Raw genomic sequence first — 16,316 nt, 5'->3', positions numbered from 1 at the left:
CTACTGGCGACCTGTTCTGGGACTATGTCCGAACACCAAGCCCCTTGCCGCCAAGTCCACAACAGCCAGGCCACAACAGCACTCCCAGTAGTGTTCAAGCGGCCAGTCTCCTCAGCGCCACACACAGGGACGGCCAGTCAGGTTACTCCCGCGGCGCCGCACACAGGACCACACCACGCACTCCAGGTCTCACCCCCACTGCCGCAGCGGTCCCCCTCACTCCCGAGGGCGATCTCGTGCTCCTCACCCAGCCGCTCCTTCAGATGTTCACCGGATCCTCATCCAAGAGATCACAGCCAGAACGGGGCCTCTCGTCTGCTCACTCGCCAGTCCCCGTAAGATCTCCCGTCCGCTTCCTTCATCACCATCGGTAATGGCCGCCACCGCTGTCCGCCACAGTAGGTGCCCACAGCCGCAGTACGCCCATATATGCAGCGCCACAGTCCAGCCTGTCACCAGCCCCTCTGGGTCTCGCCGTCATGTGGGAGCGCGGAAGCATCCCCGCAAGCCGCCAGCCAGCCAGCCGTCTTTCGTCCGCGCGTTGCGCGGCCTAGCCCCCTCGTGGCAGGCCGCGGTGTACAGTAGCTCTCGCGGCCGGCCGCCGCCTCCGGCGCGTCTTACGCTTCCTGCCGGGTGAGTCGTCAGGGCTAAGTTGCTCAGCAGGGAGCTGCCTCCACTCCCAAATTGAGCCCCTCAGGGCCGCCGGAGTCTCTTAGTGGAAAGCGGGCAGCAGCAGCAGCCTCGGGGCATATTGCAGGCAGGAGAAACGGCGGATAACGGCTCTACGGTTCGGCAGCCTCACATAGACGCAGCCATCTTAGCCGTGCGCCCTCTAGCGCCCCCCCCCCCCCAAAGGATAACATTGTACTGATTAAAAAATGCAGTGTCCATTTTTTACATTGAAAAACAGTGATGTTGCAAAATGTATATTACTGCAACAAAGTATGTTTGGTTCTAAGACATAAATGTGCAAAAAGTAATATTTTTACAAACCATTGGTCTCGGATTTAGTCATTGAGTGTGTGTAATCATTTCTTGCCTGTATGCATACAACAAATGCTTAGCACTGCCCTCTGATAAGCCTAACTGCTCGCCCACACTACCACAAAAGAGAGCATTAGTATTATCTACTTGAGCCTCTATAAAGCCTCTGGTGATCCACTGGACTCTGTGCACACTATACCTTAGTTTGGTATAGTATATACTGAGCCAGCTTCCTACAAGCACTTTCAACCATTTCTAAAAATTCCCAAAATATTCCATGACTGGATTTGCAATACAAAATAAGCCTCCTGGAATAATTGTAGGAAAGTTACTCATTCCCCAAATATTCTAGGACTGGAGTTAGAATAGTAATTTTGACCTTCAAGTGTCCACCACACCCACTGCTGCACTGAGGGTGCAGTTCAAGGCAAGAAACACGAATGAGCCAAACTGTAAATTCAGTACGGAGACGAGACAGGCAGAAAGGCACTGGCTGTTGTTCACATTGCCATAAATAGGATGAATTGTTGTGGTCAGTACTGGGACTAAGAAGGTAGAATCGGAAGGTTAAATAGAACTGCCCCATTGGAATCAAAGTGAAGAGGCAATGAAGGTCATGGTCTTTGAGGATAGGCTGTGTTGTGACATATGCTTAAATTACCAAAGTAAATGATTGGAATCTGATGGCTTCAGTCGGACTATGGATGTTTGGATGTAACATCTAAGGACTGGAGCAATGGCCTTGCTTGCCCCCAGATATGTATAAGCCATTCACTTCACCTGAAGCGAGAACTTGAGAGACGCAGATAAACTGTGAATTGAGCAGGAACACAAGAGAATGAGTTGGATGATGACCTGTCAAAACCACAGAGGGGAAGCCTCAAGCGTCCTTTAAGAGTACACATACATTTTCAGAGACATATGTTGGTGTTTTGCTGATAGATTTGCCGACAACTTGCATAAGAATGTTGGCTGCTTGTGAGAAAGGTCCCCAAGACATTAACTTGTAATTGAAGACCAATTCAGATTTTATTACAGAACTTGAACATATTGGCATAATTCCTCTTAAAGCTGAATCAAGTCTTCTATTGAGGTGGAACAAAGAGCCACTAGCTCATTATTCAGAAGTAACTCGCTAGCATATCAATTCTTTCCTTGCCCTGATGTGACAAATCTGAATCCAGAGAGTGCCCTGTAAACAATTTTTTGCATTTAGTTCGTTTGTAATGGAATTACAGAATATCTCCATGCTGTTATCAAAATAAGATCTCCCAGGGCCACTCCCAGTTTAGCTTTTATAGCCTCACAATAAGCAGAGCAATTCAATAATTTTGAAAAGCTTAGTTCCAAGTAACAATATTGGGAGACCACCACAAACTTTAAGCCATTAAGAGAAAATGGTTCCCCTCAGGCCTTCTAAACATTTATAACAAGTTTACTTATATCATAGCGAATATCTTTTAGAGCATATATGCAGTTTTGTCATTAAGTATTGCATAATCCCCTTATTTGAGTAGATACATGTCTGAAAACCTATTTCTTATGGGTAGACCTTCAGTAGTGCCAGAATCTTTGAATGATGACATAAAGCTTTACATCCAATTTAGACATGGTTCACTCCCCCTGAATTCGTTAACGCATTCATGGCCATGCAATGCGGCTCGGAACAAGGGCTGTCCTTGCTGTCCCGCCCCAACTGAATCCCTAGGCCACGTTTTTTTTGGTTGCCAAGCATACTCAGGCCCTAGGAGAAAATGGCTCATTCCCATTTGCAAACGGCTGGGAACATTGGATCATGGTGTAGCTTTACGTGTTTTAAGATCAGGCGCAAGATCCCTATGTGCTTGTGCAATTGCAAAGTTCCTGGACCATATGTGAGGAATCAGAACATAGGCCCAAAAATCAATTCTGTTGTTCCGTCCATCAGATCAAGTATGAACCTTTTTAGGCACTGCCATTGGTGACACCTTTCTGTGTACTCATGAAGACTGGACACTGAGTGGTTTTATAAACCAGAAAGTCAGGTCCACTGTGTGGATTGATGTTTTACTACACTAATCAAATGATATATTTTAATTGCATCTCTCTGCTGCCTTCGATACGGTACCCCACCATCTTCTACTCACTCGCCTGGCTAACATCGGCATCGCAGGCTCTGTCCTGGATTGGCTGAAATCTTTTTGGGAAGATCGCTCCCAGCAGGTCTGGTCACCTCCTTTTTCCTCAATTGCTAGGAAAGTGTCGACGGGAGTTCCTCAAGGATCTACCTTGAGCCCATTACTCTTTAACATCTATCTGACACCCCTTATTTACTTGGCAGAGGAGCTGGGGGCAAAAATAATTGCCTACGCCGATGACACCCAGCTCCTATTTACTTGGAAAGATGGCGACCTGTCGACTTCTCGAGCGCAGAACTGCCTTTCCTCCGTGTTTCAGTGGCTGGCACATGCCCAACTGAAGTGCAATGAGGATAAGTCAGAGGTGCTGCTATATGGCTCTTTTCAACCTGCCTTCCATGAAAATATGTGGCTGCATGACTTCCCTCGCTCTAAGTCAGTGGGTGCGCCTGCTAAGAACCTAAGAATATGGTTCAGCGATGACCTTTGCTTTGCGGTGCAAGTTAAGAAACTCACAGGTGTCTGCTTTGGCACGCTTGAATCTCTTAGAAGGTTTTTTCCCCTTCTTCCTAACCATGCCAAGGAAACGGTCGCTCGGGCACTTATTCTCTCCAGCTTGGACAATGCCAACGCCCTCTATTGTGGCATCCTGAGTAAACTACAAACGATTCAAAACGCCACAGCCAGACTTCTATTTAACATCTCTAGAAGATCTAGCGTGAGACAGCATCTGCGTGACTTGCACTGGCTTCCAGTGGCCCAAAGAGTGCAATTTAAAGTTCTTACGGTGGCTCACAGAGCTCTGCATGGTATGGGCCCTCTATACATAAGGAAGCGGTTCAGCTTTTATTTCCCTAACAGAGCATTACGTTCAGCCACCCAACACTGGATGACCATCCCCCTCTTTCGCAGGTCCCGGCTGGGAGAACAGTCCATCTCTGTCAAAACTGCGCGGGCCTGGAATTCTCTTCCTTTAGAAATTCGGAGTATTCAGGAGCTTGGACCCTTCAAGAAACGATTTAAAACTTTTCTTTTTTAATTAGCTGTCCCTCTTATTTTTTCTGATAACTGCTCGCGCCAGGACACTCTTGAGTAATTGAGCGCGCTATAAAACCCTTTATAACATAACATAACAATTGGTATAGTTTTTAGATGGTTGTATTTTAGTATTAAGTCATATGTATCGATTAGATATTACTTTTTTAATGAACCTGAAGTATTTTGTATATTGTAAACTTTATTAACCCGTATATATGCACATTGCACTTTTATGGTCTGGTGACCGAAATAAAGTTTATTGATTGATTGAATGATGAATATTCTTGGGGGGACAGACAGGAAGGTGTTGCTGGCAAATGGGAAATGCTTACTACAAAATTGAATAGGCTTAGAATGAGTAGTTAAGGGAGGATTAAGGAAGGGCTTAGGGAGGGGAAAACACCCACCCACGGAAGAGTAAGCCTATTGCCATTTATAAAAAGCACATCTATAGTTACGACACCTAAAAAAGGTCCCCAACCAGTAGTAAATGTACTCCAGTTTAGACCTGGAGTAAGTCCTGCACCACCCAAAGCCAACCAATGGTGCCGCAACACCTTCTCATAGAAAATAATGGTGGCATGTACTTAAAATATCACCACATAGGAAATAATGTTAACATTAATTAGTTTATTTTGAGTTTTAAAAATATACAGAAATGTAATTTAATGTTAAAAAAATGATATCTAAGTAGAAAGTTAATATTATTTTACTATGCAATAAGTTTATTGACATTTATTTCTAAGTTAAAAAAACAATGACATTAATTTAAAATAATTCTATACATAACTTTTAGTAATTTATGCTACATATTAAATATACACATTTTACTTTGGATGGGAATATGTTTGAATAAATCTTTTAAAAAATTACTTTAATGTAAAATATTTAATTTCATTTAATATTTAATTCAAAATTGAGTTAATAGTCTTGTAGCATTTTTGAGATTTTGCTCTACATTTAATATATACAAATCATTTGCATTAATATTTAACATAAAAATATTGTCACTATAATTTTTTTAATTTTAATAAATTTTTAAAACTTCCTTATACTTTACCATAGGGAGATCTTCACCCTGGTGGTGTAAAGATCGGCCTACATGTGAAACGTTACTTGTAGTAAGTAACATTATACCCGTAAAAGTGTCTCCGCCCCCTGGTTTCATGGGATGGGGACATGTAAGTCCACACTTTGTAGTACATTTACACTCTTAAATGGCAAATAGTATTTAATTTACTACAAAGTATAGGAATTATTTTAGACGTGTAAATTTACTCCTGTATACATTTACCTTTAAAAATGTAGCCCCTTTAGAGCTGATTTATTTTTTTATTAGCTGAGTATTTAATAATTGGATACCTGAATTTCTGAAATATGAAGACTGGTATAGAAATAATTACATGATTAAACTAATTAGGTAATCAATAGTGCTGTTACCACATCATTGAAGACATACCATTGTACCAGATAGTAGATATGTGCATATCTAATTGCGTAATGGATGTAATTTATGCATATAATATACTCCATAAAACGGTTTTAAAATAAAAATCCTCCATCTCGTGCCATGCTAAATCAGAAGCATCCAAATAGATCCCACTAGCTTCAGTACTTAGACTTGCATACAACCGCACAAAGAGTCCTACAAGCACATTTGTATTGCAGTGTCACTGTATACCCACACACACACTCATCATACTCTTTTAATGTTAGTGCTAGGTTCTGTGGAACTTTAAATAAGAGGAGTCAGTACCCAAACTCAATGACACAAATAACAGGTCTGGTGATACTGCAGTTCACAACATGGTACACTGCCACCACCGCTTTGTGACCAATGTATGCATGTAAAATACTTTTTTACATTCTTTTGTCCATAAAACTCAGTGCGTTGAGTTTTATATGTGTGTGGTCACTGTATACATTATTATTAGGGATCATCGCATCTGTGCTTAGTAGATGTGTTCACGAGGCACACTTTAATGTGAACCTGCATTATTTGACACAGGTCATCAGCACGTCGAGGTGGTGTTCCATTTGGTACCAGCACCAAGTTCCTTTAGGAATATTTTTATCCAAGCGAAATCTCAGTATAGGGTCTTGTGTTTGAACTGGTTAACCTCTCCCATTATTTGTAGCAGGTACCTACAAATTACCTTTCCAAGTAAGTGTCTATGCTTATTTGAGCATGCAGCGTGTATGTAGTGTCCACACCCTGCCTCTTTAACTTAGGAGTGGAATCAGGGAGTTTAGCTCCTTGGTCCTGAAGTTAGCCACTGAGAAGAGTGGCTTGAAACATGTAAACCATACAGAGGCCTGGTTCATTACAATCAGATTTGGTCTGTAAATCTTCCCTTTTTAATCATACCGCTTGAAGGGCGGAATAACATCATGGTGTTTCACTGTTGACCTTTGAGAGCTTGTCTTTTGTCCTTCCTTTCAGAGTAGGGCTCTCTTTTTTTTCATTGTCATGGACAAGCCTAGCCGTCTGTGCACATATTGTGACGCAAGGGCCAAAATAAGTCATGATAACAGATCCACATGCAACAGGGCACTTGCTCGTATAGGATGCATGGGCCATTCCTGTCCTAACTCCTCTTTTCTACATAAACATCTGTTTTCACGATTGGAATTTTATTCTACTTCATAAGGCTCTCAAAGCTTAGAGAATCCCAAAGAATAATTTCATACAGCTATCCTTCCACGACCAAAGTACGTTTATGGAAACTTTATTGGGTGGAATCCCAACCTTTCCATTGAACATTTAAGAATTGTGTTGCCTTTTGTAAGAACTATATAACCATACTGTTCAAAGATACATCAATAAACAAGTCTAAAATGAAATTTGATTTAAAATAAAAAATGATTAAAGCATTATTCATTATTCATTCAAAACCATAATTAATAAACTGTTTTACAAACTCTTGAGCAGTCTGACAGACCTATGGCTTCGTAGTAAGTTATTTTTTTTTAATTATTTTTTATTGGAACCAATCCATAATGGAGTCGTCATATAAATATGCAAGAGCAGTAGTAATAAGTACAGAATAAACATGGTTGAGTCTCAAATTATGAAAAACATTACCGAGCCTTTTCATTCAGTAAACAATAACAGCTTCCACCTCCCACCCCCCATACCCACTCACCCCAACCAATTATTGGAGGCAAAACAGCAACAGTACAGTCACCATCCTCTAGTCAGGGCAATCTCAGAGGACACATCGGGTGGGGGTCGTAGATCCCATCTCACAACGACCAATCCATATTGTAGCACCCCCTGTTGTTGACACAGAGAAAGGGAGGGTTACAATGCCCCATTCTGGGGATCAGGCATCTTGGTGTAGGTCAGAGCCACACACAATACTAGAGCATGCCATAGACGAATAGGAAGAAGGAGTATCGCAGCAGAGAGTTCTAACTAAGGAACTGGTGCTCAGGCAGACCTATTATCATTCTTAATATGTGTTTGTAGTTGTTTTATTAATTCCTCCCAAAGATGTGCTATGGGAAGTTACGTAATCCTCTGAATTCTACATCGTGTAAATTCTATGACTATTTTCAAATCCAATATTAAGAACTATGTTTATATTGATGAGATTTTGCAAAATTCCTAGAATGAAGGTGAGAGTAAGATGCTTAAACATCCCAAAAGAAAATCTCATTTGTAAATTCTGGGGTGATGGTTTGGAGTCACTGCTGCAAGCCGCATGCTTATGTGAAGGGTGGGATGAATTGCGCAGTTGACCCTTTACAAGCTACAATGTTGATTTCTATAAACAGAACAGAATTATTGCAGATGATTTTGAATTAAGTAGAAACTGTGATTTGTGCCAAATTATTGAGTAAAATGGACATGCATAAATTTACTTGTGTGTAAAGTTTTTCAACTCATATGTTGCCTCATACTAAGCAAGAGTTGGATGCAGTCCCTGACTCACAGGGAGGGCCCAGTGGCATCTGAGCTAGAAGGATTGATTTTCATTTTTTTTTTACCCTTGTGTGTTAAAGAAGAGTTAACATTTTGTTTTTGACGACAAGCATTTCCTTTAAAAAGTATTGACTCCAGTTAGTACCCTGTTGACTTTGATGTTCTTGTTTTAGGCCTGAAGAAAGACCAGTCAAGAAGAGAAAAATACAAACTGGAAATTATCAAAAGAAAAAACTAAAAGTAATGGAAGCCATGTTAGAGGAGCAAAAGAAATTAAGCCGAGCTATGGAAGAGACCTGCAGAGAGGTGCGGCGAGTCCTGGACCAGCAGAACATCATTCAAGTCCAAAGTCTACAGCTACAGGAAAGGATGATGAACCTTCTAGAGAAAATGATCTCCAAGTCTAGCGCTTAGATCCTGTCGCAGAAGCCACTGTGTAAAAGATAGCAACCGACAGGCACATTTATTTTGTGTATGGAGATGTTGTTTACAGCGAGTAAACTTCTGGAAGTGATCATTTGATGCATATTCCAGTGGGAATGAGACAGGATCTCAAAGCAGGACTCGTCATTGAACCCATGCTGACCTGCCCATAGAAAGTTAAGAATGGTGCAGTTCTCTAATGATTTGCACACTTGCTATGGTTATCTGCCTTCAGAATGTGAGGGACGGTTGACACTGGGAGACGGGGACTGATGGCACTTTACCTTGCACTTCTCGGATGTGCATGCTGTACAATGCCCACCAAGGATGTGTTGTTTCAATATTTTACGATGGGATCCACCTAAGAGGTCTCACTCCTCAACTTATTTTAAAGATTGACTGTCACCTGTGAATGTGTTCCATAGAGTGGTTATTACATTTCATGACTGCCAAGCACATCATTTGTATATGTCTGTGTATATGGTTTGTATTGGTCCATATGCCGCTGATAAGAGAAGCGTGCTGCAAGGACACTTTGGGTCATCTTCCCCAGTCACAGCACTCGGGAGGAAATAGCAGAAACAGGTCAGTTTTGTGAGTAGGGAGAATGAAACTGAGTTATAACATTTCTTTTCAATTTATTGAACTCTTCCCATGTCCAAGGATCGATATGGTAATAATAACTTGGCTTTTCCATAGTGCCTCATGCCACAATTCTGCTTTTTCTAAACGATGTACAGAACAGCTCTTACTATGAGCATCTTTATGGTACTCCATTTATCAACCCCAGAGGGCTGAGTTTACCCTAAAGGGAATTGAATGAGTGACCTTCAGATTACCAGATTTGTCAGCAGCAAGAGTTCAACTCACTGAGCCCTCCTGCTAGCTTATTTTTTCAACAGCCGCACTGCCATGCCTTCCCTGTCACTTGCCTCTTGGGTACATATGATGGAGGTAACAGGGCAAAGCATAGTGAAATAGCATGCCAGCTGGTAACAGTGCCCTAAAATAGTGGTGTATTCTGACACCTGCAGTATGACCTTGGCTTGAAGGTGGAGGCTGGGTGTGAGGAATTCATTAATTGGTGACGGGGTGGGAGAATAAAGGTTTTGAGGGGTATACTGGTGCATGCTGCATCTGGGTGCAGCTAATCAAGACAGAGAGGAAGAACGTCATCATGGCTCAGCTCAAAATTTGGTCAACCATTATCAACTATCAGGCAGGAAGGGATAAGGTACAAAATCTACTGTAAAATGTAAAAAAAAAAAATACTGACAATAAAATTAATTCTCACAAACAATTGGAATGCCTTGACTCCTGGTAAAAGAAACCAATAACATAGTAAACAGAATAAAAAATAAACACACCTCTATAAATTAAGTGTTGTCGCCTTAAAATAAAGTATATCCTAGGATGCGATTACAATAATTTTATGATTCCATAAGTTTCAGAAATTGATTACTGTATTATCAGTGTCTTTGCAGGTAAAGTCTGAGTCAGTGTCTTTGCATGTAAAGTCTGAGCAGGGGAAGTACCTGGCCAGGGAAGGCAGAGTTTGCCCGTACTGAACAAAGATGCATTCCTCCTTAGTGTAGATGGGATATATAGAGCATTCCATGCTTAATCGTTTTATTAAGTTGGCACTCCCCTGATGTCTGCATGACATTGAGACAAAATCATAGCTTCTACCTGCCTTAGGAGTCTACCTGCCTAAGAATTCATGGGGTGCTGGAATAATATCAGCGCTAGTCCAACCTCCAGCGATTAGAAGACAATGCCCTGAAACTCTTGTTCCTCTGTTGTCCTTGAGGACTCCATCTTTGCCCCAGTCACCTCCCGCAGCAGTGTTTGGCCCTAGCTGGCTGAGGACATCTTGGAGCTGCAGAGAAGCTTGGCAAAGATGCTGGAATCAGAGATATGCTCCCTACTTCTCTTTCAGAAGTCACTCTGGCACCTTGGCACCTTAGGTTTATGATTTGGACATTTACTGCGATGAACCTGCCATGCATCGAAGTACTGCAAATTGCCTCTCCTGGAGACATGTTGGTCTTGTCTATGATAAGGACCTTGTTATAGCTCTATTTGCAGAATGGGAACAGAACAGCTGAGACTTTCATTTTATGTCCATCAGCCTAGAAGCATTTAAAGTAGAGTTGAACCCACAGTTTGTTGAAGTAACAGTCCCTTAGGTGTAGCTACGATGGCTATGCCTAAACTTGATTATATTGTCCTAGGCAGAGGGTTGACAAAATGTGATTGCTACAAACAAATGCCAGTCACTGGTCTGGTAATTGCAGTGTGCCATCCAAATTACTTCTGTCTTCTGGGTCTTTTGAGGTGTACAGTGGAAGGCGTAGAGTTTGACTAAGTCCTTCTATTCTACGGTACCATTTTAGATGATTACTCCCTGAACGATGTCACAATGTCATTCAGATGTTTAATTCCGAGTGCTGACCTCTTGTGTGTTTGTAACTTATAAAAATATGAGTCATTTCAGCATCCTCCATTTCAGTTAAATTCGCAACTAGGCATTCTTGACAGTTTAAGCATATTAAGACATTGTGCCGAATAATGTTTTCCCATACAGGATTATGGGACTCGCATGGCCTGGGAGTTTGTATGTGATTCGAGGATAAATCTATTTTTCTCCTTCTGCCAAATTCAAAACGTAGAAGAGATCTATTCCCTGAGACAAAAAGCAGGTCAGGGTAAACATTTGAAGAAGAGGAGAGCTGCTACTCTTTTCTAAACATAATCAGGGGCGTAACACAGGCCCCCGCATCCCCCACAGTGCGGGGGGGGGGGGCAGGCTCCAGGGGGCCCCCTCAGCACTGCACACCGGCCGGGGAGCTCCTGATAAGAGTCCAGAAGAGGCCCCTCCACGTACCTTGCAAGGGGGCCCCCCAATTATCGTTACGCCACTGAACATAATATTGGAGATTATCTGAACAAGAATGAAATGGACAATGCATTTAATTTTCCTAACCTGTAGTTTAATCCAACATACAAGAGGTGATGGGAGGAAGGCTTGCAATTTGTTAAACCACTGGCAATCGCTTGGGGTAGCATTCCAACCCTTTGTTATTTTGCCCACCATACCACCTCTGTTTAGACCTAGCCATATGTGAATCAATCTTGACCCTGCTCTAATAGCAACAGCCCAGCCCGTATTGTCCTCCTTCAACCGAAACACAAACAACTCAAAACCAGTTTCACTCTGATTTGGGATATCAGTCGGGTGTAGCTTGGTACCCGGTGTACAGTGAGCATGGGACCCACATCTGGTCATAGTCTTGCCAGTTAGGGCAGAACATCCAACACAAAAAAGGTGATGGGACGAATGCTTGCAGCTTGTCTAACGACCAGCAATCACTCATGGAGCAGTCCAACCAATCTGTAGTTGGTCTGAACATGTACGTCTGGTTTACCGCTGTTGGTGATGACAGAGGAAGTGATAGCTACAGGCGTTTTTTTTTGTGTTGTAATTCTTTATTAATTATCTTGCAATTAAATTACATCTTGAAGACAATAGCATCAACCATACATTTATAATGGACAAATGAACAGGTTAATGAGAACTTGTACAGTTCTATGCCTCTTAGATGTTTGAGAAAAAGCTCATTCAATTTTGATATGTGTTAAGGGGAGGAAGTGAGAAAAGGGAAGCATATCCTGAGCTTTGTTACATATGTCTACAATAATTAATCTAATGTTGGCCAAAAGTGTGAGATATTACATACGGTAATCTTGATCATTTGTTTGTATTTTTTGCATAGATCAAGTATTGCCTAGTATTCAGACATGGTGATGGTGAAAGGTCTCCCTGATCTCGGATAATATTATACAATTTGATGACGGAGGGACATCAGGACTCTAAAGGGAAATTAAAGATATATTTCCTACTGCAGGATTCCTTCCCGACATCAATGTATGGCTTAATTCTATTGAGTCTATTTTACTGCATTGTCAAATTTTCTGCAGAGCCATGCCGAGGTGTAATGAGGCAAGTAGAGTAGTTGATAAATGGATTACTGAGGCACTGGATGTTGTTACCCCATGGACATCCTGGGCCCCCTGCAGACGCACAAAATCTGCACCTTGGTTTAATGACGTCCTAAGGATGGCTAAGCAATCTTGCAAATGCTTAGAACGTAAATGGAGGACACACTTTTCGAAGATAAACAAGGTGGCCTTTAAGAGGAATTTAAAACACTATCACTCCCTGATCAAGAAGACACGGGCTGCATTTTACAATGATAAGATTGAGCAAGCAGATATTTCCACCAAATAACTTTTTGCTATTCTCAAGGACCTGTCATCTCTAGAGAGAACAGTGGCTCCAGCCTCCAGTTCGCAGGAGTCATGTAATGAAATTGCAGACTTTTTTGCCGCGAAGGTATTAAACATCTATGACGCCTTCCCGGCTCGCAATGGCAGTGACTGCCTAGCCACATTGGGCCCGGAGTGGGGGGAGAACTGTCTGTCAGAATTTTCCATTCCCTCCCTACAGGATCTGGGAAAGATTGCTTTAAGCATTAAATCAGGCTCCCCGTCAGACCCAACCACGCCTAAAGTCATCAGCATAGGGTTAGAGAGCATAATTCCCTGTGTGCAGCAGCTGTTAGAAACTTCCTTTCAAACTGGGAGGGTACCCAACATGTGGAAGAAAGCTATTGTTCTCCCCCTGAAAAAAAACCCTCGGCAGACATGAACCTACGGGAGAACCTAAGACCTGTCTCACTGCTCCCTTATTTTTCAAAAATAGCAGAAAAGGTGTCTAACACACAACTGGTGGCTCACATCAACCAACATAACCTTTTCCACCCGTCTCAATCGGGTTTTAGAGCATCCCACTCGACGGAGTCTGCCTTACTCTTTGCCACAAAGACAGTACGTATGAGGGTGGATGAAGGCCTGATGACTGCACTGGTCCTATTAGACCTTAGTGCAGCTTTTGACACGGTGTCCCACACAATCCTCTTACACTGTCTCAGACTAGGAGGTCTGGGTGGTGCTGCCTTGAAGTGGATGACCTCCTACCTACACGGCCGCAGTTTCCGGGTTACTCAACCTCCTCACACCTCCAAAAACATTGCTTTATCTCAAGGGGTGCCTCATGGAACAATTTTGAGCCCCACCCACTTCAATCTTTACGTCTCCCCCTTAGCGGAGATTGTGGAGAACCATGGGGTCACCATCGTATCGTATGCAGACGATATGCAACTAGTGGTCACTCTCCTAATTCAGCAAAGGCAGCTAACTATTTTGCAGACTGCCTAAAGGACTTGGAATCCTGGATGACAAGCAATTGCCTGAAACTGAATGGCAACAAAACCGAGATCCTGGTAGTAGGGAAATCCCCATCGATCTGGTCTTCAGCCTGGTGGCCAACAACTTTAGGTCCTGTCCCCAGCCCCAAAACAGAGGTGAAAACTTAGGAGTCTGGCTGGACTCTACTCTCTCCTTTGAAACTCAGACCAGGAAAGTTGCAGGCAAATGTTTCGGGACCCTGAAAATGCTGAGGAAAACCTTGGACATTTTGCCTCATTCTGCTAGGAAAACCCTGGTCTATGCCCTTGTGACATCTCAACTGGATTATGGGAATGTGCTTTACATAGGCGCAACAAGTAAATGTCTACATAGGCTGCAGTGCTTACAGAACGCAGCAGCACGCCTAGTTCTGAATCTACCCAGGAGAGCTTCCTCTAAGAAAGCACTTGAGTCCTTACACTGGCTATCAAAAGCTAAGAGGATTCTCTTTAAGGCCCTGTGTGTCTGCCACCACACCCTACAGAAGAAAGGCCAGATCTACCTGCGGGACCTCCTCACTCCTTATAGCCCAGGCCGACATCTCAGATCCACCGGGACTCACCTGGTTAGAGTTCCCAAGATTAGAAAAGCCCGGATGGGCGCACGATCCTTTAGCTTCTTGGCGGCTAAAAATTAGAATGCTCCGTGCGAAACAGTCAGAGAACCTCTATTGGAGAAAACTTAAAACTTGGCTTTTTCAACTTTAAGCTTTGCTATGTCTTCGCCACTATTCCTGGTTACGTTTGACCCTCTTTGTGCACCGTTTACACTTGGTTTTGTCTGTTAGCAGCCTCAGTGCGGGGACACACCAGCTGGTGAAACCAGGCGCTTTATAAGTGTCAAAAATAAAAAATAAAGAGATGCCAGGGAAGGATAGAAAATAAGAGGGGAAAAGAAGGAGTGAAAGGTGTACAGGTGAACAAGATGGAAAAGGAAAGGAGAAAGTAAACATTATATAAGAATGGAAGACAGTTTTGAACTACGGAACTGCAGGCCCAAAGTGGCTTAGGATGTGGAATATACAGTAAATAAAATACAAGATGAGCGTTATAGACTGAATCTGGTGTAGCTACAGGCATTTTTTAATAGTTTGGCTGTTCATATTGTTGTTGTTCTTTTAAAAATCTGCGGCCTTATGTAAAGATCACTTTGCTCATCGACTTTTTGCACTCTGTAATTTGGTGGTACAACCGATGTACTAATACATCGCATTGCAAACTCTTGAGTCACAGAGGGTTGCACTATGACCTGCCAAATGAATAATAACTAGGCAGGTCGCTGTTTGCACCCCCCTAATGATTGGCTACAAACACTGGGATGGTGGCCTGTAAGATAAACAGACTACCATCCACGCGTTTACATTCTTAACCAGGAAACATTTTTGTTTTAAAAGCAATCCATGTTCCTTAAAGGAACCAATGCTGCTTTAAAAACAAAACGAACATGTTTAGTTTAGCAAGCCATAAACCTGACTACACGAGAAGGTCAAAACCCTGCTACTATGCTCAGGAGCTGTGAACATGCTAATCAATCAAATTGTATATATATATGGCGCTCAGACAGGAATGGAGATCCTGATAGTTAAACCATGAAAAAAGGAAGAGCCCACAGCTTCGATATCCTTTCAAGCTGACTTCTTTATTGTGTCTGGAATACGTGGCAGCGTGAACAACTCATAAAGACCTTACGCGTTTCGGCGCAAAGTGCCTTGTTCACAGGTGAGTTGAATTAATGTCCCAGTGGTCATGTGGCTTTTACTTCAGACCACAATTCCCAGAGAGCATCAATATGCAAATTTATAGCATGGCTCGACATCGTATTATGTTTAGCACTAGTAGCTTTAAATTCTTGTCTGAGACCGTTATTTTGCTTGTCTTTCACGATGCATTTAGGGTGAAAATATTAAAAAGCACAGTGCACTTTGCTGCCATGTAAAAGTACCTGCTTGGAACGGAGGCACGAAGACTGCCATCCACGCGTTTACATTCTTAAGCAGGAAACATTTTTATTTTGAAAGCAATCCATGTTCCTTAAAGGAACCAATGCTGCTTTAAAAACAAAACGAACATGTTTAGCTTAGCTAGCCATAAACCTGACTACTCGAGAAGGTCAAAACCCTGCTACTATGCTCAGGAGCTGTGAACATGCTAATCAATCAAAATATATATATATATATATATATATATATATATATATATGTATATATATATATATATATATTACCTACTGGCGGTCGCCAGTAGGTAGTTATAGTTAGGACCACGTTTCCATAGGAAAACCTCAACATTCTATTTTGAATAACTTTGGCGCCGGTCGACGAATCCTCGCGAATTTCTCAAAATAGGTGGGGCGCTACGCTCCGCTCCTACCCTGGAAGTCTCGGGGGGATCCGTCAAGCGGGGGCTGAGATAAAAGGGGGGTCCCAAAACGCGTTTTTCCCATGCATTTTTCCATAGGACCTTTAGAACGAGCTACAGCCCGAACGGCTGAACAGAATTACTCAAAATTTGGCAGAG

The 16,316-nt window shown here is 42.4% G+C and overlaps 1 protein-coding gene across 1 annotated transcript in view; it reads left to right on the top strand.

Annotated features, from left to right (window-relative positions):
• Positions 1–15,935, top strand: part of MSANTD1 (Myb/SANT DNA binding domain containing 1) — a 121,493-nt gene extending 105,558 nt beyond the window's left edge. The window contains exon 3 of the mRNA XM_085642498.1: positions 8,241–15,935. Coding sequence (XP_085498624.1) covers positions 8,241–8,481 — 241 coding nt within the window. The 3' untranslated portion in view covers positions 8,482–15,935. The remainder of the gene's footprint in view (positions 1–8,240) is intronic.
• The last annotated feature ends 381 nt before the right edge of the window (positions 15,936–16,316 follow it).

The sequence above is a fragment of the Triturus cristatus genome, chromosome 2_2 (assembly GCF_964204655.1).
Source record: "Triturus cristatus chromosome 2_2, aTriCri1.1, whole genome shotgun sequence".
Lineage (NCBI taxonomy): Eukaryota > Metazoa > Chordata > Amphibia > Caudata > Salamandridae > Triturus > Triturus cristatus.
The sequence above is the reverse complement of the archived record's forward strand: the minus strand, read 5'-3'. Positions and strand labels throughout refer to the sequence as shown.